This window comes from Odocoileus virginianus, chromosome 10 (genome assembly GCF_023699985.2).
Source record: "Odocoileus virginianus isolate 20LAN1187 ecotype Illinois chromosome 10, Ovbor_1.2, whole genome shotgun sequence".
NCBI lineage: Eukaryota > Metazoa > Chordata > Mammalia > Artiodactyla > Cervidae > Odocoileus > Odocoileus virginianus.
In genome coordinates this window covers 58,693,445-58,716,564 of record NC_069683.1, presented here as the reverse complement: position 1 = coordinate 58,716,564, position 23,120 = coordinate 58,693,445, and the positions used below count along the sequence as shown (strand labels likewise).

The window sequence follows — 23,120 nt, the reverse complement described above, 5'->3', positions numbered from 1 at the left end:
GCAAAGAGTCAGACATGACTGAAGCGACTGAGCACACACCCAAGCATGGACAAGGGTGGAAGACGGGTGGAAGTCTTCTGATCCTGGACTTAATGAATGTGTAGCTTTTTTCTTTTTTTAAATTTCAATTGTAAAGTGCTAGCCCTTCTGTGTATATAAAGTAGGCAAACCAGTTTAAATCTTTTTTTTTTTTTTTTACTGTATTCTTTGGTCTGATAGGCCTTGTAAAAACAGCCCAAGAATTTTTTTTTTTTTTTTTAGTTTGGGTGTTTTTTATAGTGCACTAAACCCAGAGTCAACTAACCTGTGGTCCATAGCTAGCTCTAACACTAATTTGTTCTTTTCATTGTGCTTCTTTTGACTTTAGTTTATTTGTAAACTGAGGGAGCTAGACTAATGGATCTATGCTGCCCTTCCAATCCAAACATTCCTACTTAACTAAATCAGAACAGTTTTGACTAGCTGAGGTTGAACTATGTAAGTCTTCTCTTTTTAAGAGTTTTCAAAGAAATATTATCTTAAAATGCAGTTGTTTATGTTCCTTGGCAAATAATCAGTAGAGTATAATGAAAATAGCTTGACCTTTTGATTATTAGAAATTTTGATATACCACTAAGTTTTGCATTATTTCATACATTTCATATAAGTATGGAAGATTGAGTAATAGATATCCTAACTTCAAGATAGATCTTAAAGTTATTGTGTTTTTCAATAAATCTCTAGGACAAGCACAATTTTTTTTCATAAACTTCCTCTAAAAAGTGAAGTCTAATGTTATTCACCAAAGCATTGATCTTATTAAAGCGTGTATTGTATATCTGTCTAATGCAGGGTTTCTCAACCTCAGCACTATTGCTATTTTGGACTGGAAAATTCTTTCACAAGAGGAAGGTATCCAAGGAATCTCTATGAATGTGAAAGTTGCTCAGTCGTGTCTGATTCTTTTCAACCCCACGGACTACACAGCTCATGGAATTCTCCAGGCCCTAATACTTGACTGTGTAGCCTTTCCTTTTTCCAGGAGATCTTCCCAACCCAGGGATCAAACTCAGGTCTCCTACATGGCAGGTGGATTTTTACCAGCTAAGCCACAAGGGAAGCCCTAGCTCTACTGAAAAATGCCAGTAGTAGTTCTCCATCCCAGTTGTGGAAAAAAAAAAGACTCCAGACATTGTCAGATGTCTGCTGACGGGCACAGACGGCCCCAGGTGACAACTGCTGCTTTAGTGCAGAGCAGTCCTCTTTAACTAGGGCGCACTGACCGAGGGATGCACATGTTACCAATGGTTAACCAATTAAAGTTTAATCTTGCCAAAGTGAATCTAAATCCCTCACTGACAGCTAAAAGTAGCTCTCTCCTTTGCCTACCTGCTACATGCTTTTGGCAGATTCTGAATGTGGCAATCAGTGACTTCTTTATAAGGTAACAATTACTAGGAAATCTCAAAAAGTTGTTTTTAAAAAAAGTAAAAATAAAATAATAAATAGAGTCTTTTGATTAAGCTTGTAAGTTCTTAATGGTATCTCATTACATCCAAGAGTAAATAATTTTCTGAGTCCTGTTCCATTATACAATAGTGAGAAACAGTGAATCTGAGCAATTTTTGTATTTGTTGATATTCTTGTGCATATTTTATAGTAGTCTTCTAAGAGATAAATGAGATGGCTGGATGGCATCACCAACTCGATGGACATGGGTTTAGCTAGACTCTGGGAGTTGGTGATGGACAGGGAGGCCTGGTGTGCTGTGATTCATGGGGTCGCAAAGAGTTGGACATGACTGAGCGACTGAACTGAACTGAACTGAAGACATAAGGGTTTTCCAAAATGACCATTTTTCCATCAACCTTTCTTAAGAATACCAGGGTTTTTATCTTCAGTATTTTTTGTTGTTGTTATAATAATTATCATTATGATAATTTGGTTTTAAAACAAGAAACAGCCTCAGGTCTTTTGAAAGGAGGCAGAGGTGATACCATATAACCCTTCAGTATAGTTGGTGTGGGTACGGAGTCTTCTTCTGAGACTATAAACACAGAATATAGAGGCTGTACAATGTATCTGTTTGATAATTTCTGCTGTCTTTCCACTTAAAAGGATCATAGGTCCAACCTGACATCTTTATTTGTCAACCTTTAATTATCAATAACTTGACAATATTTAAGGTCTGGGTGTTTTTAGGCAGTCCTAAAATTAATTTAATATAATAAACCCTCTGAAAGCAAATAGAAGCCCCAAAATATACAATAATATTTTGTCAAGATGCTTTGCTAATTTTAGAAAACAGTGCTTTATGCTTGTTTATAAGGAGTACTACCTTTCATTATATAACTGAGCAGGACCCTATGGAGCTTTCCTGGGACAGGCCTTCCTGCATGTCCTAGATAATAATGTTTGCTATGCATTTCCTGAGTTTTACAATTATGAACCCCAGCCCCTCAGCAAATGGAAGTTGTTAACTACTTCATGACCATGGACACATAGCCCTGTGCCTCCTAGTGCCTAAGGACTGATAATATTAACTGTTGCAACACCACCCTGTTTCCTCACCATCAGCCAATCAGAGGACTGTGCATGAACTGATCAAATACATATAACTGGCAATGCACCCCTTCACCTGACTTTTAAAAATACTTTGCTGAAATACTTTGTGGACCTTGAAAAATTTTTGGAGCACGAGCTCCCTGTCTCCTTGCGTCACTCAGCAACAAAACTTTGTCTGCTCCAAACTCCAACATTTTGGTTTGTTTGGCCTCACTTTGTGTCAGGCATAGGAGCTTATGCTAAAAATTACCTTTTTTAACTTTTAAATCCAAATAGACAATCTCTCATCAGAAATAGGCCTAAATTTTTAAGGTAACTTGCATTCCTAAAATAAAATATGTCTCATCTCTGCATCCACCAAATGTGGAAAAACAGGGGCTGCATTTATACTCCCACCATCAACAGTTAAAAATACGGACAAAATATACAAAAGAACAGTTTCATGATGTTGGACATTAGGCAATGGAAGGCAGTGATGCCTGAGAGTCAAGAGAACAAGAGGAAATATATGATTTCCCTGGCATATTTTGAGGGGATATGTTCAAGTTGTTCAGGGAAAGACAAATCAGGAGGAACTCAACAAACTCCCCAGGTTGAAGAGTTGAAGCTGAGAGTCTGTGAAGACCAAGAAAGCTAGAATGCATGGACAGAGTACCACTAAGAAGAGAGTTGCAGAGAGACTACCAGAGATCTTCCAACGAGCCTCCTATATGTTCCTTAAATTACTGATAATTGTTTGTATGTGACAAAACTACCTTAGCCCAGTGGGGGGAAAAACACCTGAAAAGATTAGGAGAAAAAATTCCCAGAATTCACACAGGACTTAGAAAAAATGTCTAATCCCACCAGGAAGACTGAAAAAGCTCATAAATCATAGGCATTTGGTATAATACTCAGAAGGTTCTTCCCTCAGTAGTGGCGAATAATTAGTCCCATATGAAACACAGCTCATGACTTGCCTAACAAATTTTAAAAACCAAGATTTGGAAGAAAAAAGAAAAACTGTTTCCAAGTACCTTGACCCCATCCAAGGTCAAAGCTCAAGGATATATATATAAGAATGTAAAAATATCCAGCACTCAACAAAGTCAATTCATGATATCTAACCAAAAATTACTAAGCAGAAAAGCTGAAAAATATAACCCATAATAATGAGAAAAATTGGTCAATCAAAATTGACACAGAACTGGAGCCTATGTTAGAATTAGTAGCCAAAAGTATTAAAACAAACTAGTAAACTAGTAAAAGTATTTTACTAGTATTCTGTATGTTCAGAAATTAATTTGATACCTGAAAGATTTTTTTAAATGTTCAAATTGAATGTTGAGAAATGAAAATCACAATATCTAAAAAGAAAAAGGCATTGGATGTGATTAGCAAAAGATAAGGTTTTACAAAGAGAAGATTAGTAAACTTAGAAATCTAAAATAGGAAAATATTTTAAATGAACAGATAAAAAGAAATATAAACATTTAATTTACAATTGTGTTTAATGCTATGAAGGGAAAAGGAAGGTTTTATGTGAAAATAACTGGAGGGAGAACATTTAGAGCATATTAGGTACAAATAAAGCCTGATTTAACATAAAAGATAACTGGATTCATGTAGAAAATTAAATGTAGTGTTTTTTCTTACAATAAATCCATTCATTCATTTTTTTCCACAACATCTGTGTTCACTGATAGTAGAATAGTCCAGATATGGCTGATTAAAATGATGAAGACCCCCAGTTCCTGTCTTTGAGAAGCTATGAGTTAAATAGTTCAGCAGTACCTAGACAGTGTATTATAAAGCAGAGACACCACTTTTCTGACAAAGGTCTGCATAGTCAAAGCTATGGCTTTTCCAGTAGTCATATATGGATATGAGAGTTGGACCATAAAGAATTGATGCACCAAAGAATTGATGCTTTCCAGTTGCAGTGCTCGTGAGCACTGTTGAGAGTCCCTTGGACAGGAAGGTCAAACCAGTCAACCCTAAAAGAAATCAGCCCTTTCAGATTCACTGGAAGGACTGGTGCTGAAGCTGAAGCTGAAGTTCTAATAGTTTGGTCACCTGATGCAAAGGGTCAACTCACTGGAAAAGACCCTGATTCTGGGAAAGATTGAGGGGAAGGAGGAGGGAGTGAGATGGTTGGATGGCACCACTGACTCAATGGACATGAGTTTGAGCAAACTCTGGGAGATGTTGAAGGACAGGAAAGACTGGCATGCTTCAGTCCATGGGGTCACAAAGAGTTTGACAGGACATAGTGACTGAACAACAATAACAACCTCTCGTTAAAATAACTGCATATGAAATGAAAACATAAACATATCCTTTTTCTTTTTCCTTTTCTTTAGATGAGGATAGGCATTCACTCAGGCTCTGTGCTGGCTGGAGTTGTTGGGGTAAGAATGCCACGATATTGCCTGTTTGGAAATAATGTCACTCTGGCAAGCAAATTTGAATCAGGAAGTCACCCTCGACGCATCAATGTCAGCCCAACCACTTACCAGTAAGTGTTCTTTGCCATTGCCTAATGCTAATAGCCTGTCACTTGTGACACTCTATTTTTTCTTGATCCTGTTATTCTCTAAGATAATAATGAGTAGATCCATCCAGTCTGAAAGATAGCAATTATGACACAAAATTTAAATTGCCCCCTAAGAAAGGACACAGAAAACTTGACTTGATTGAGAGGTAAATCAGGTTTGTCATTTCCCACAGTCTCTGTCCTTCTTAGGTATTCCTGTTTAAAATACAGGAGGGAAAATATTAAGAATCTGCATCACACTGGAAATTCTAATACTTTCAAAATGTTTCTCCATGTTTATAAAAGTCATTTGACTTTGGATAGAAAAGATATTTGTCTCTTTTTATTTTTCTGGATAATGAATATAAATAGGGACTTTCTAAATATATACTGGGTACAGAGTAAAACTTCAAACTTTATCCATCTTAAAGGTCATATCTGACAACTCCACACATTTTGACAACTGAAATCAACTTTATTTTGTGCCTGGTAGATGTCATCTCACCCACTAGATATTAAGCTCCATATGGGCAGAGACCAAGTCTGTTCATCATTATATCTCCAAAACTTACAAAAAATGTTTAGCACATAATAAGCCCTCTATAAATATTTATCAAATTAGTGAATAAATGCATTGGTAAGATAAGCATCTCTATACTAAGAAAATGATATGAATATCTCCTGATTGCTTTTGGCTAAATGTTAAGTAATGTGTGTGTGTGTGTGTGTGTTTAAGTCACTCAGTCATGTCTGACTCTTTGCGACCCCATGGACTATACAGTGCATGGTGCATGGAATTCTCCAGGCCAGAATACTGGAATGGGTAGCCTTTCCCTTCTCCAGGGGATCTTCCCAACCCAGGGATCAAACCCAGGTCTCCCACATTGCAGGCGGATTCTTTACTAGCTGAGCCACAAGGGAGGACCAGTGTTAAGTAAGCTTTGGTGTAAAAGCTATTTCACTGGTTCCGTGATTTAAATGACTCAGATATCACACTCTTAAAACTGTAAAGTAGGAATAGTGCCATTGATATTTTTTATTAACATGGCTACCACATTTACTCAGGCTAACAAAAACAACAGCAAAAACCCCAGGAGCAGAAAGTTTAAATATATAGATAATAAATGTTGATTTATAATAAGAAACAAAATGGTGATATTTTGAAGCTTTTGGTACCACATCTACATAAAAGAAAATTAAGTTTTTTTAGATGAAAGATAAATATTTCCTGATTCCTGAGGAGTACATGAGAAAGGGAAGAAATTATAAATATAAAAGCAAGAAAATGTTTCCTAAGAACTGCATGTCATTTTAGGGTATTTATATAAGGGTATTGCCTCTTTTCAATTTCTCCCAATTTTTCTGACACAATTTTGGGCATAATATAGATGATGTCACAAAGATTTCCATATTAAATCTCTTCAAAAGTTTCAACACTGATCTGAAGCTTCTCTAGTTAAGTGTACTTTGCGCTCTAGACCACAGGGTAAGGAAAATTCCTGAGGATCAATCCCCAAACTTATATCCTTTTACCATGCTTATGATTTTTGCCATCATGGAGCTAATATTTATGTTTCCTGTTTGTATAAGTCAGTATAGATTTACAGAAAGCCCATTATTTAAAAAATGATGTGTTAAGAATGGATCAATCGTGCAAGGAGCTCATACCCTGAGCTTAATGTCATTGCTGTAGCTGGCTTTGTTCACATGTAACCAATAAAGGAAACCCACAAGTCACACAGAGTCCGAGCATTTTGGTGCTGTCTTTAAATTTTCATAATCTTTATCACATTGGTGGAAGTTTGGAATGATACTTGGTAATCTATAATGTCTAAAAAGTTGAATCATTTCAAATATAGCAAGCATTGAAACATTTTGTTCTATTATGATCTGCCCCACCTCCAACCACTTCCTGCTGATAAAAACATAAATGGGGCGTAGATGAACACATTGGGCTGCCATCTGTGTAGACTGTAAAAGATACTTTCTCCTACTGGTCCCAAATCTTGTAATTTCTACTAAAGCTTTATAAAAATAGTTTTATGTTTATCCTCAAAATAACCCTTTTCCTCTTATCTGTTTGCATGTTCTTCCCTCCTTCTTTTTTTTCAACAAATACTTGTCTAGTACCTACTATATTCCAAGCACTATGATAGGCACTAATGTTACAATAAACAACATAAATATGACTTTCAGGTTCATGGAGGAGACCACAAACCAAAAGTAAACACTTTATTACAATAGACTAGTACTGAGGTCAAAAAACCCTGAACACAGTTTTAGAGTAAGAGGAATAGTCTGAAATCAGGATGAAGAGACAGACTGAAATCAGACCAACTGAAGCTATATTACATGTTAAGAGGTTTCCACTTAACCCTAAGAGTAAAGAAAGACATTGAAGAGTTATAAGCATAGGAGTGACTTGGCCTGATTTGTACTTTGAAAAGATTTCCAAGGTTGTGAAAAAGAGAACAGATTATGAAGGGCACCAAGCCAGTGATTGAAAGGAAGTAGTCATTCCCATTTCATTGATGGGAATGGAGCTAATTATTGAGATCCTAGAATCTAAACTATTTGATGTTTCAATTTGTCTTCCCATGTTTTAGAAGAGCAGCTGGACTCAATGACTGCTGACATCCATTTTTATCTGCGTGCTGCAGTGCTAAGTCACTTCAGTCGTGTCTGACTCTTTGCGACCCTATAGACTGTAGCCTACCAGGCTCCTCTGTCCATGGGATGCTCCAGGCAAGAAGACTGGAGTGGGTTGTCATGCCCTCCTCCAGGGAATCTTCCCTACCCAGGGATCGAACCCATGTCTTTTACATCTCCTGCATTGGAAGATGGGTTCTTTACCACTAGGGCCACCTGAGAAGCCCATTTTCATCTGAAAGTGAAAGTGAAAGTCATTCAGTCATGTCCGACTCTTTGCAACCCCATGGACTATAGAGTCCATTCAATTCTTCAGGCCAGAATACTGGAGTGGGTAGCCTTTCCCTTCTCAGGGGATCTTCCCAACCCAGGGATTGAACCCGGGTCTCCCACATTGCAGACAGATTCCTTACCAGCTGAGCCTCTCAGGAAGCCCAAGAATACTGGAGTGGGCAGCCTATCCCTTCAGCGCATCTTCCCAACCCAGGAATTGATCAGGGTCTCCTGCATTGCAGGCAGATTCTTTACTAACTGAACTATCAGGGAAGCCTTTTTTTTTTTTTTCTTTCCCTTGGATACCATCAAAAATAATTTACTGTGGTTCTTGATAAGTTTCTAGAACACTAAATTTAAGTATATGATCTCAGTTGACTAGGTTTTCAGATTATGGATGTATTTGTGACTAAGTGCTTTGTGTTGGTTTTATACATACCAACGTATATACTTCAGCTGTGTATAATTGTTCTATTTCACACAGTATAGGTAATTTATGAATCCACAAGTATAGAGTATACTTCCCTTTCCACTTTACTCACAGTGAAATGCCTGATGGACTTTTCAGGGACATTCCCTATGAGGAAATATAAACATAAAACTGAAGTTAAAGCAAATAGGAATTTGTGAACTGAAACTAAGTATTAAGCTCCTAAGAGCTGGAAATTTCCAGGTGTACTTCCTGAATTAAATGCTGTAAAGTGTCCAATATTGACTGGTTATTTTGAAATTTTCAGACAAGTTTTTTTAAAAAAATTTTAACATTTTAATTTTATTGGAGTATACTTGATTTACAGTTTTGTGCTAGTTTCAGATGTACAGCAAAGTGATTCAGTTATATGTATAAATATATTCATTTTTTTAGATTCTTTCTTATATAGGTTATCACAGAATATTGGATAGTTTCCTGTGTTTTGTTGGTTATCTATCTTATATATAGTAGAGTGTATGTGTTCATCCTAAGTTCCTGATTTATTCCCCCATGCCGCAGGTTTCCATTTGATAACTGTAAGTTTGTTTTCAATATCTGTAAGCCTGCTTCTGTTTTGTAAATAAGTTAATTTATATCATTTTAGAAACTAGATTCCACATGTAAGTATACCATATGTACCACATTTTTATTCATTCCTCTGTTGATGAACTTTAGCTTGCTTCAGTGACATGGCTGTTTGTAAATATTGCTGCAGTAAACATTGGGGTACGTGTATGCTTTTGGATTATGATTTTCTATGGATATTTGCCAAACAATGGGATTGATGGGTCCATATTATAGTTCTATTTTTAGCTTTTTAAGGAACCTCTATACTGTTCTCCATAGTGGTTGTACCAATTTACATTCTCACCAACAGTATAGGAAGGTTCCCTTTCTCCACACCCTCTCCAGCATTATTTGTATATTTTTTTGACAAATTATTTTAATTGGAGTATAGTTGCTTTACAACACTGTGTTAGTTTCTGCTGTACAACAAAGTAAATGAGCTAGAGGTATATATATACCCACTCCTTCTTGGACCCCCTGCCCACTCCCCCCATCCTACCCATCTAGGTCATCACAGATCACCAAGCTAAGCACCCCCTGCCACAGAGCAGGTTCCCACTAACTCTCTATTTCACACGTGGTAAAGCACATGTGTCTCTTTTAATCTCCCAATTTATCTCACCATCTCCTTCTCCACCTATATCTACATGTCTATTTTCTACATCTGCACCTCTATTCCTTCCCTGCAAATAGGTTTGTCTATACTAGTTTTCTAGATTCCAAATATATGCAATAATATATGATATTTTTTCTCTCTGACTTATTTCTTCTGTATGACAGTTTCTAGGTATATCCACACCTCTGAAAATGGCACTATTTTGCTCCTTTGAATGGCTGAGTAATATTCCATTGTATATGTGTAACAAATCTTCTTTATCCAATCTTCTGTTGATGGCCATTTAGGCTGCCACCATGTCCTGGCCATTATAAATAGTGCTGCAATGAGCATTGTTATACATGTGTCTTTTCGCATTGTGGTTTTCTCAGGATATATGCCCAAGAATTGGATTTCTGGGTCATATGGGAGTTTTATTTTTAGTTTCCTGAGGAACTTCCATCTGTTCTCTGTAGTGGGTACATTAGTTTACATTTCCACTAAGAAGGCAAGAGGGTTCCCTTTTTCCCACACCTTCTCCAACATTTATTATTTGTAGTTTTTTTTTCTTTTTTCTTTTAAACTAAGAGATTCCCTTCCAAAATATCTTTTTTGAAAAATAATTTATTTTTGGCTGTGCTAGGCCTTAGTTGCTGTGCATGGACTTTCTCTAGTTGCGGTGTGTGGGCTTCTCATTGAGGGGGCTTCTCATTGAGGGGGCTTCTCTTGCAGTGGAGCACAGGCTCTTGGATGCACGGGCCTCGGAAGTTGTGACACGTGGGCCTAGTTGTGGCTCGTGAGCTCTAGGTCACAGACACAGTCGTATGGTACGTGGGCTTAGTTGCATGTGGGATCTTCCCAGAACAGGAATCAAACCATGTCTCCTGCACTGGCAGGCGAATTCTTTACCACTGAACCACCAGGGAAGCACTACTGTTTGTAGATTTTTGGTGATGACCATTCTAAATGGTGTGAGATAATACTTCCTTATTTTTAATTTGCATTTCTCTAATAATTAGTGATATCGAACATCTTTTCACATGCTTCTGACCATCTGTATGTCATATTTGTAGAAATGTCTACTTATGTCTTCTGCCCATTTTTTTTATTGAGTTTTTTGTTTTTTTGATATTGAGCTGCATGATCTGTTTGCATATTTTGGAGATTAATCCTTTGTCAGTTATTTTGTTTGCAAAATAACTAAACTCTGTCTTTTTATCTTATTTATGGTTTCCTTTGGTGTGTAGAAGCTTTTAAGTTTAATTAGGTCCAATTTGTTTATTTTTGTGTTTTTTTTTTCTTCATTACTCCAAGAGGTGGTCAAAAAGATCTTGCTGTGATTTATGTGAAAAGTGTTTTTCATTTCTTTACCTCTAGAGTTTGATAGTGTCCAGTCTTACATTTAGGTCTTTAACTTATTTTGAGTTTATATTTGGGTATGGTGTTAGGGAGTGTTCCAGTTTCATTCTTTCTTGTTCAATTTTCTCAGCACTACTTATTGAAAAGACTGTCTTTTCTCCATTCTATAGTCTTGCCTCCTTTGTCATGCATTAAGTGAGCATAAGTATGTGGGTTTATTTCCGAGTTTTCTATCCTGTATCATTGATCTCTATTTCTGTTTTGTGACAGTACTGTACCATCTTGATTACTGTAACTTTGTAGTATAGTCCGAAGTCATGGAGCCTGATTCCTCCAGCTCCATTTTCTTTCTCAAGATTGCTTTGGCTATTTGGGGTCTCATGTTTCCATTCACATTGTGAAATTTTTTGTTCTAATTCTGTGAAAAAAAAATGCCATTCTTTTTGATGCAATAGTAAATAAGATTGTTTCCTTAATTTCTTTTTCTAATCTTTTGTTGTTAATGTATAGCAGTGCAAGAGACGTCTGTGCATTAATATTGTATCCTGCAACTTTAGCCAATTCACCAATTAGCTTTAGTAGTTTTCTGGTGGCATCTTTAGGATTTTCTGTGTATAGTTTCATGTCATCTGCAAACAAAACCAGTTTTATTTATTTTACAATTTGTAATCTTTTTATTTCTTTTTTCTCCTCTGATTGCTGTGGCTAGGACTTCCAAAATTATGTTGAATACAAGTGCAAGTGTGAACATCTTTCTCTTGTTCCTGATCTTAGAGGAAGTGCTTTCAGTTGTTCAACATTGAGCATGATGTTTGCTGTAGTTGTCATATGTGGCCTTTATTATGTTGAAGTAGATTCCTTCTATTCCTGATTTCTGGAGAGTTTTTATCATAAACGTGTGTTGAATTTTGCTCAAAGATTTTTTTACATCTATTGAGATGATCAGATTGTTTTATTCTTTAATTTATTAATATGGTGTATCACATTGGTTGATTTTCATATATTAAAGAATCCTTGAATCACTGGATAAATCCCATTTGATCATGGTGTATGATGCTTTTAATGTGTTGTTGGATTCTGTTTCCTAGGATTTTGTTGAGGATTTTTGTGTCTATATTCGTCAGTGTTATTGATCTGTAGTTTTCTCTTTTTTGTTATATCTTTGTCTGACTTTCCTATCAGGATGATCATGGCCTCATAGAATGAGTTTGGGGGTGATCCTCCCTCTGCAATTTTTTAAATGAGTTTGAGGATAGGTGATATCTCTTATCTAAATAGTTGATAGATTTTGCCTGTGAAGACATCTGGTCTTGGACTTTAGTTTGTTGGAAGACTCTTAATTAGAGTTTCAATCTCATTACTTGTGATTGGTCTATTTATATTTTCTATTTCTTCCTGGTTCAGTCTTAGAAGTTTGTACCTTCTAAGTTTGTACCTTTCTAAGAATTTTTCCATTTCTTCAAATTTGTCCATTTTATTGACTTGTATTAGCCGATGAATACAAATATAGGGTATTTTTATTTCTGTGGTATCGGTTGTAACTTCTTTTTCATTTATAATTTAACTGACTTGAGTCTTCATTTTTCTTGATGAATTTGTCTACTGTTTGTCAGTTTTCTTAATCTTCTTGAAAACCAACTTTTAGATATATTTAATTTACTATTTTAGCTCTTTCTTATCCTTTGATTCATTTCTATTTCATTTATTTCTACTCTGATCTTTATGATTTATTTAATTCTGCTAACTTTGGGGGTTGTTTTGCTTTTATTGTTCTTGTTGATGTTGTTTTTGTTCTTTTTTTCTCTAGTTGCTTTAGGTGTAAAGTTAGGTTGTTAATTTGATATTTTTCTTTTTTCTTTTCTTTTTTTTTTTTTTTGAGGTAAGATTGAATTGCTATAAATGTTCCTTTTAAAATTGCTTTTGCTGTGCCTCAAAAGTTTTGGATCATCATGTTTTATTTGCCACTTTATTCTATTTTATTAATTTCCTCTTTAATATCCTCAGTGGATCTGTGGTTACTTAGTAACATATTTTTTTTTTAGTAACATATTTTTTAGCCTCCATATATTTCTGTTTTTTAACACTTTTGTTTCTTGTAATTGATTTCTAATCTCATAGTATTGTGGTCAGAAAATATGTTTAATATGGTCACAATTTTATTAAATTTACAAACACTTGATTTTTGACCAAAGGTGTGATATATCCTGGAGAGTGTTCTTTGCACACCTAAGAAGAATGTGTATTCTGCCACTTTTGGGTGATTGCCCTGTAAACATCCATTAAGTTTATTTGATCTATTGTAGTATTTAAGGCTTGTGTTTCCTTATTTATTTTCTGTCTGAATGATCTGTCCTTTGGTGTAAGTAGGATATGAAGCCCCCCACTATTATTGTGTTACTCTTGATTTCCCCTTTTATGGCTGTTAGTGTTTTCCTTATGTATTGATATACTCCTCTGTTGTGTGCATGAGTATTTGCAATTGTTATATCTTCTTCCTTGACTCTTGTAACAGCATTCTTTTCATAATCTATTTTGTCTGGTATGAGTATTGATATTCCAGCTTTCTTTTGATTTCTACTTGTATGGAATGCCTTCTTCCATCTCTTCACTTTCAGTCTGTTTGTGTCCCTAGATCTGAACTGGGTCTCATGTAGACAGCATATATACTGGTCTTATTTTTTATGTTCATTTGGCCAGTGTGTCTTTCAGTTAGAGCATTTAAACCATTTACATTCAAGCTAATTATCCATATGTATGTTTTTATTAACATTTTATTAAGTGTTTTAGATTTGTTTTGGGGGGTCTTGTGTTTCCCACCTAGAGAAGTTCCTTTCGCATTTGTTGCAAAGCTGATTTGATGATGCTGAATTCTTTTAGATTTTGCTTGCCTATAAAACTTTCAATTTCTCCATCGAATCTGAATGAGATCTTAGATGGATGGAGTAATCTTGGTTGTAGATTTTTCTCTTTCACCACTTTAAATGTATCATGCTACTCCCTTCTGACCTGCAGAACTGCTGTGGAGAAATTGCTAACCTTTTGGCGATTCATTTTTATGTTGTTTGTTGCTTTCCCCTTGATGCTTTTAATATTCTTTCTTTGAGCTTAATTTTTTATCAGTTTGACTAATATATTTATTTGGTTGTTTCTCCTTGGGTTCTGTGTGGGACTCTGCACTTCCTGGACTTGGGTGAGTTTTTTGCTCTCCCATCTTAGGGAAGCTTTCATCTATAATCTCTTCAAATGTTTTCTCACACCCAGTCTCTTCGTTCTCTTCTTCTGGGACCTCTGTAATTCAAACACTGGTGCATTTTGTGTTGTCCCGGTGGTCTCTGAGACTGTCCTCATTTCTTTTCATTCTTTTATCTGCTTAACTGCTCTGTGGCAGTTATTTCTGCCAGTTTATTTTCCAGCTCACTTATTTGTTCTTCTTCTTCGGTTATTCTGTTATTGATTCCTTCTAGTTTATTTTTCATTTCAGTTACTGCATTATTCTTTACTGTTTGTTCTTTAGTTCTTCTAGGTTCTTATTAAATATTTCTTATATTTTCTCAATCTCCATTCTGTTTCCAAGATTTAGGATCATTTTTACTATCATTACTGTGAATTATCAGGTTGCCTATTTCCTCTTCATTTATTTGGTCTTGTAAGCTTTTACTTTCTCCATTGTCTGTACCATATATATATTTAATTCAGTCCTTTTGATGACTGGGGCTGTGTTCCTGTCTTGCTGGTGTTTTTCCTAAGACTTTCAACACTTTAATTTGTAGGCAATTGTGTAGAGTCAGTCCCCGCACTGAGGTGAGGTCTTCAGGGAGTGCTCACACTAATTAATGTTCCCTAGGATCTGGGCTTTATTTTGTTGGAAGATTTTTGACTACTGCTTTGATTTCCATGCTTGTGATGGGTCTGTTAGGATTTTTCTATTTATTCCTGGTTCAATTTTGGAAGATTATGCTTTTTTAAGAATTTATCTATTCCTTCCAAGTTATCCATTTTATTGGCATATAGTTCTGGGTTTGTTTGATAGTAGCCATCCTAATGTGTGTGGAATGTTATCTCATAGTTTTATTTTGCACTTCTCTCATGACTATTGATGTTGAGCATCTTTTTATGGGCTTATTGGCAATTTGTCTGTCTTCTTTGGAGAAATGTCTATTCAAGTTCTTTGCACATTTTTGAAGTGTTTTTTGTTGTTTTACTTTTTTATCAACTTATCAGAGTTCTCTCTATTATCTGGATATTAACCCTTTATCAAATATATGGTTTGTAAATATTTTATCCCATTCTATGGGTCGCCCTTTTATTCTGTTGATAGTGTCCTTTGATAGAAAAATTTTGAAAATTTTCATAAAGTTCACTGTGTATATATGTACACACACACACACACACACACATGTATATATTCAGATTATTTTCCACTAGATTATTATAAAATATTCAATATAGTTCCCTATGCTGTACAGTAGGTCCTTGTTTATCTATTATATGTATAATAGTTTGTATCTTTTAATCCCACATTCCTAATTTAGTCCTTCCTACCCTTTCTCCTTTGGTAGCCATAAGTTTGTTTGCTATGTCTGTGATTTTATTTCTGTTTTGTATATAGATCTATTTGTGTTATTTTTAAAAGTCCACATATAAGTGATATATAATATTTGTCTTTCTCTGTATGACTTACTTCACCAAATATGATATTCTTTTTAGGTCCATCCATGTTGCTACAAATGGCAATATTTCATTATTTTTATGGCTGAGTTCTCTTCCATCATATGTATATTCCACATAATCTTAAACCATTTATCTTTTAATAGATACAACTTAGGTTGTACCCATGTCTTCACTATTGTAAACAGTGCTGCTTGCTGAAAGATTTTGATTACTGATTTAGTGTCCTTACTTGTTACAGGTCTATTCAAATTTTCTATTAGCTTGAGATTTAGTCTTACCAGGTTTGGTGTTTCTAAGAATTTATTCATTTCATCTAGATTATCCAGTTTTTTTGTGTATAAGTTTTTACAGTACTATCTTATCTGCTTTTAATTTCTGTACAATATGCATTAATTCTTATTTTATTTAATTTTATTATTTTTTGCCACCCCCCATAATCTATAGGATCCTAGTTCCCCATCCAGGGATCAAACCTGTGCCCCCTGCAGTGAAAGCATGAAGTTCTAACCATTGGACTGGAGGGAACTCCCTCATTTCTGATTTTAGTAATTTGAGTCTTCTCTCTTTTTCTCTTAGTTCACCTAATTAAAGTTTTGTCAATATTCTTGGTCTTTTCTAAGAACCAGCTTTTGGTTTCAATGATTTTATCTATCATTTTCATGTTATCTATTTTGTTTATCTTTGCCATAATTTGTATTATTTACTTCCTTCTGCTAGCTTTGGGTTTAGTTTGTTTTCTTTTTCTAGTTCCTGAAGTTGTAAAGTTAGGTTGTTGATTTGAATTTTTTTAATGTATAAATAATCTGCTGCAGTATTTTCTATTAGTAGTACATTCACTGCATCCACAAAATTCTGGTATGTTGTGTTTTCATTTGCATTTGTCTCTAAGTATTCTATAATCTCCCTTGTGGTTTCTTCTCTAATCTATTAGTTGTTTAAAAAGGTGTTCGATTTCTACAATATTGTGAATTTTATAATTTTCCTTTTGTTATTACTTTCTGACTTTATTCCATGGATCAGGAAAGATACTTCATATGATATCTGTACTTTTAAATCTATTTAGGGATTTCTCTTGCAGTTCTGTGGTCAAGAGGCCATGTTTCCACTGCAGTGGGAAAGGACCCAACTTCTGGTCAGGGGACCTAGATCCCACATGGATGGCTGTAAAGTTAAAAAAAAAAAAAAAATTATTGAGATTTAATGTTATACCTAACATATAGTCCATCCTGGAAAATGATACATAAATAGTTGAGAAGAATGTATATGCTGCTGTTGTAGGGTGGTGTTCCATATATGTCTATTAACTCTAGCTGGTTTATTGTGTTGTTTAAGTCCTCTGTTTCCTTACTTACCTTTTGTCTTGTTCCATCATTATTGTGAGTGGAGTATTGACATCTCCAGTTATGATTTTAGAACTGTTTATTTCTCCCTTTAATCCTGTAAGTGTTTGTTTTATAAATATTAATAGTCTGTCACTAGGTACATGTATGTTATAATTATTACATCTTCTTGCTAAATCAAACCTTTTATTAATATTTGATGTCCCTTGTCTCTTGTAACCTTTTCTGATTTAAAGTCTATTTTGTCTGATATAAGTGCAGTCACTCCTGATTTCTTTTGGTTGCTTTCAACCTGGTTAGGGATTCCCTGAATGGCTCACAAAGTAAAGAACCTGCCTGCAATGCAGAAGACCTAGTTTCAATCTCTGGGTTGGGAAGATCCCCTGGAGAAGGGAATGGCAACCCACTCCAGTGTTCTTGCCTGCAAAATTCCATGGACAGATAAGCACAGCAGGCTATAGTCCAAGGGGTCACAAAGAGTCACTGTGTCTTTGGATTTCAAGTGGGTCTCTTGTAGATTGCTTATAGTGGGGTCATGTGTTTCTTTGTTTTCTTGTGTGTTTCTTGGGAGGATGGGTGGTTGTCATGTCAGCAGGATCCTAACTTCCTGACCAGGGACCAAACCCACACCCTTGGCAGTGAAAGTGCAGAGTCCCAACCCCTGGACTGGCAGGGAATTCTTTGTTTTACTCCTGCTGTTTTTAAAGACTCTCTCCTTGCCCCTGCCTTTAGACAACTTGATTATAATGTGTCTCAGTGTGGATCTCTTTGAATTTATCTTACTTGGAATTCACTGAGATTCTTGAAAGTGTATATTCATGTCTTGACACCAAATTCGGAAAGCTTTCAGTCATTATTACTTCAGATATCCTCTCTGCCCCTTCTCCGTCTCTTGGCCTTCAGGGACTCTCATGATGTGTATATTGATCCTCTTACTAATTTCCTACAAGTTCTTTAGGCTCTGCTTTTCTTCAATCCTTTTTTTTCTTGTTCTTCAAATTTGAAATTTTCCACTGCCCTATATTCAAGTTCACTGACTGTCTTTGCCTGCTTAAATCTGTACGTGAATCCCTCTAGTGAATTTTTCATTTCAGCTATTGTAATTTTCAGTTCCAGAATTTCTTTTAAGTTATCTTTAGGTTTTCTCTTTTTTCATATTTCCATTTTGTTTATACATTGTTTTGTTTATTGACTTTCTCCACATCTTTCGTATATTTCTTTGAGTATTTTTAAGACAGTTGTTTTATAGTCTTTGTCTAGTAGAGATGCCATTAGGTCTTTTTCAGGGACAAAGTTGATCTATTGTTGATTTATTTTTTCTTTAAATGGGCCGTACTTTCTGTAACTGTGTGTGTGTTGTAATTTGTTGTTAATCACTAGATATTTGAGTCTCATAATACATTAAACCTGGAGATCAGATTCTTAACTTTCCCCAAGGTTGTCGGTTCTCTCTTATTGTTTGTTGTTGTTATTGTTTGGTTGTTGTAGAATCTCTGTGCTGAGAATCAGTTGAAGCATAAGCTTAAATCTCCTCAGGTCTTTCCTGAGCCTTTCTCTGGGCATACATTTTCACTTCCTAACCTTCCCATATATGCAGCTGTTTTTTAATGTCCTAGACTTCCATGTCTGACTCTGTGATTTACGTATATGGGGGTTTGCTCTTTCTCTGTCTCTCACACACACAAAGGCCCAGAGGTAGGTACTCACTGTTCAATGTGCACTGTTTAAGGTGCTCAAGCTGCTCAATGATGCTCCACAATCCAGGTTTTTTTCTTCCAGAACTTCCATCCTCAGAGAATTGGCTTTTTATTTCTGTGGCCTTTCATCATGCTAAAAAGATGGCTGATAGAGCTCAGGTATCATGTCCTCACACAAATATCCCCCAAACAAGAACGGACAAGGAAAGCCAAAAACTCTCCTAATGATGCTTTTTATCCTGAGACACATCCCTGTACCTGTTATTGGCCAGAAGGGACCCCACGCTTATCCCAAACTAATTCCCAATTCCTAGCAAAAGGAAATAGGTTTGCTGGTCCCTGAAATTGGGGGAAGGGCTTCCCTTCCTGATATCAAGGAATTCCTGCCCTAGTACAGAAATAGGCTTCTGTTCCTAGGAAAGGTGGAGAATTCTGTTGGGTGGGTAGCAGGAAAGGTCCACTCAACTGTCAATGTGAACCATTCCATCTTTTGAAAAGAGAAATTGTTACTTACCCCAGTATCAAAAAGCTCCACCTCTCCCACTGCAGTGCCCTACGCTTATTCCACATACCTCCCAAAGAGCGGCAGCCATGGCCTTGCACTAGCATCCTTTACCCACAGTGACATTGAAAGGACTCAGTTTTGGCTTTCTCCTCCATGTGGTATAGGAGTGCAGGTCTCTTAAATCATACAAAGTGGCTGTGGCTGTTACTGTGGAGGTTGTGGAAGGCCTGGAGTGTGGGTGGGGGGGTTCCACAAAATCCTGGATGGGATCTGGGCCTAGAAGCAATGGCACTCTGGGTGCTTCCTGGTCCCCTCCATGGCCATGCAGGTGCAGATCAGGGCGGTTCACACTCACAGAACCTGCTCTACCACCCAGACAATGACTCAGGGAGTACTGAGTCTTCTAGACCACTTCATGCCTTCACTGTGTGTTATCTGTCACTCTGGTTGTATTTATTTATTTATGTCTACAGTTTTTACCGGTTTGATTAACAGGTGTCTTGGCATGTTCCTCCTTGGATTTTCCTTGTATGGGATTCTCTGTACTTCTTGGACTTGGGTGATTTTTTTCCTTTCCCATGTTTGGGAAGTTTTCAACTACAATCTCTTCAAATATTTTCTCTGACCCTTTCTCTCTTCTCCTTCTGACAGCCTTATAGTGTGAGTATTGGTGTGTTAATGTTGTCCCAGAGATCTCTGACACTGTCCTCATTTCTTTTCTTTCTTTTTTCTTTACTCTGTTCATGACAGTGATTTCAACCATTCTGTCTTTCAGCTCATTTATTCATTCTTCTGCCTCAGTTATTTTGCTATTGATTTCTTCTAGTGTATTTTTCATTTCAGGATTATATTGTTCATCTGTTTTTTTGTTCTTTAATCTTCTATCCTTTGTTAAATATCCCTTGTAACTTTTCAGTCTGTGCCTCAATTCATTTTCTAAGATCTTAGACCATTTTTGCTATCATTAGCCCAAATTCTTTCCCTGTAGATTTCCTATTTCCTCTTCATCTAGTTGTTTTTAATGGGTTTTCATCTTGTCCCTTTGCAAATTATTTCTTTCCTATCTCATTTTCTCTAACTTTTTTATATTCTCCTATTTTTCTGGCTGGAGAGTCATAGTTCTTCTTGCTTCTGGTATCTGCCCTCTGGTGGGTAAGGTTGGTTCTGATACTTGTTTTGGCTTTATGTTGGGAGGGACTGATGCCTGCTCACTCATTGGTTGATCTAGTGGGCAGGGCCACGTCAATGGACATGTTTAAAGGTGGCTGTGAGCTCCATATGGCTTCAGGCCCCCTGTCTGCTGATAAGTAGGTCTATATTCCTATCCTGCTGGGGTTGTTTTCCCTGAGGTGTTCTAGTACTGGAGCCTGCAGGTTGTGGCTAGGGCTGGGTCCTGGTGCTAGCACAGTGATCACTGTTCTTTGAGACTTGCTTCACCAGTGTCTTTGTCCCCTCACGCCCCCCACCCCCAGTTAGCCACCGCCAACCCCCACCTCTCCAGGATACCCTCCAATTTTCATATGAAGATACAGCGCTGGCCTCTATGGAGTTGCTATTTTTTGCCAGATTCCAGTGTATGTGAAACCTTGTTTTTGCCCTCCAAGTGTAGGTTCTCTGTTTCTCCCAGTCCCGTGGAGCTCCTGTCCTCTACTTCTACTGGCCTTCAAAGCCAAATGCTTTGGAGATTATTCCTCCTGCTTCTACACTCTGGGGAGCCTGATGTGGGGCTCAGAACTCTCATTTTGTGGGAGAACCTCTGTGATATTTTTTTCCAGTTCATGGGTCACTCACCTAGTGCATATGAGATTTGATCATGTCATGAAAGTGTCGCTCCTTTCATCTCATTGTCGCTTCTTAGTTTTTTAATGTAAAATATCTTTTTGGTTAGTTCCAGTTATTTTTATTGATGGATATTCAGAAGTTTTGATTTTGGCATTTTTCTGAGAGGAGATGAGCTCAGATCCTTCTACTCTGTCCTCTTTTCCAGAATCAAGGGGCTGCTTTTAGTTTGGATGCTTGCTCCCTCTTTCCTCAACATGTGCTGGCCATTATCCCCTTGATATGCAGTGTGAAGGTACAGCAGCCCTTCCCTAGACAGTGGGTATAAGTCCTGGCTCCTGCTCATGGATTTCCTAGTGGCAAGCGCTATCTACATAATCCTGGGACTATGGGAGGAAGCTCTGATGCTTGTTTACAGATATTTTTAGTTGTGGAGTCTATCCATACCATCTAGGGACAGCTGAGACAGGTCCTGACACCTGGACATGGATTTTCTAGTGGCAGAAGCTATGGACTCTCCTGGGACAATGAGGGCAGGACATGGCATCTACTCACAAGTCTGATGGAGGCAGCCAGTGCCTGCGTCTGGAGCCTAAGATGGCATCAGTGACTTACACCTGCCCCTAGAGCTCCTATAGGTGGTGCTTTGTTGCCTGGGAGTGCTCACAGGGGAAAAAAAGCACTTATGGTGGTTCTGCCAGTCTCTTTGTGAGCCTTTTTTTGTTTTTTTTTTTTTAAATAATGGTGACCCTGCCTGTCTCTTTGTGAGTGTTTTTTTTAAATAATGGTGGCTTGCCCCTCTGGCAGGCCCAGGCTCCTTCAGACCATACCCTCAGTTTCCACAACCTGACCTCTTCAGACTGTTTCTGCACGTCTAACCCTAGTCCTTCCCCTGGATCTGACCTCCAGATCCTGAGCTTCAGCATTTGGTCCCCACCTGTACTGACAGAGGCATGCCTCAGGTTGGGAACTGAAGGGCAGAAGTGCTGAATCTCTGTGCAGGGTACTCTCCATTTTACCTTCCATAATCCTGTTGCTGCTCTCTCCAGTTAGGCTGTGAAGCTCCCCCTCCATTTGGCTGATATCCCCATTAGTGGGAAGACTTCCCAGGGTGCAGGAGTCTTTCCTCCTTCACAGCCCCATCCTTGGGGTGCAGGCTCTGTTCTGATTCCTTTTGTCCTACCCAGTTATGTGGAGGTTTTCTTGTTTTCCTGGATGTGTGAAGTCTTCTGCTGACTATCAGTAGCTGTTCTGTGTGAATTATTCCACTATGGATGTGTTTTCAATGTTTCTGAGAGAGAAGGTGAACTCTATGTCTTATTCTTGAGTAAGACAAGATCAAGACTACCATCTTGATCCCCTTCCCTCACTCAGAGAAGTTTGTATTCATTTATTTTTAGAAAGATTATATAATTATCATAAACTTTGAGAGGGTGTATAGTTTGCATATTATGATAAATTGAAATGATTTTCTGAATAATTCACTCCAAATACATTTTGCCTGAAATGTCTAAATACATGATGAAAATAACCCTTTTATAAATATTTTTAAAGTGTTAAGTTTAAAATAAATAACATAATACCATGATTTCACCACTGGTTTGAGACTTTATATTTGCTTCAAATCTTGTTTATTAAAAAAAAAGACATTTCCTTTGAAATTTTTCCTTCCTTTCTTTGTGACAAATACCCTAATGAATTTGGTGTCTTTCAAAATCTAGTGTTTTATACATTGACTTTCTCACATGTATCCATAAACAACAGTATTTTATTTATTTTACTTTGCATAAATGCTATGTCTGTATAAACCTTTATTTGACCTTTAAAAAATGTCGTGTTTTAGCATCCATCCTTGCTGAGACATATATAGCTCTATTTCATCATTTTAAACATGCTTCAACTTTCCAGGGTATGACTGTGCTGTTTCAATTCTCAGTCATCTATTCCTATATTGATGAACACTTGGGTTCTTTTTAATTGTTACAAAGTATGTTCCTATGAACATGACATGATCACTATGATCATTACATAAGTTTAAGCTACTTACATTTCATATGATATAAGTAATTGAGTTTCCTCTAGGTTACTAGAAATGGAATGATTAGATGTTGTTTACTTCAATATTCATTTTGACATAGGAATAAAGATTTTGAA

The 23,120-nt window shown here is 36.7% G+C and overlaps 1 protein-coding gene across 2 annotated transcripts in view; it reads left to right on the top strand.

The window, feature by feature from the left end:
• GUCY1A2 (guanylate cyclase 1 soluble subunit alpha 2) overlaps positions 1-23,120 on the top strand; it is a 405,388-nt gene that overhangs the window by 365,442 nt on the left and 16,826 nt on the right. For both annotated transcript variants that reach the window (XM_070473645.1, XM_070473646.1), the window contains exon 7: positions 4,887-5,041. In XM_070473645.1, coding sequence (XP_070329746.1) covers positions 4,887-5,041 — 155 coding nt within the window. The remainder of the gene's footprint in view (positions 1-4,886; positions 5,042-23,120) is intronic.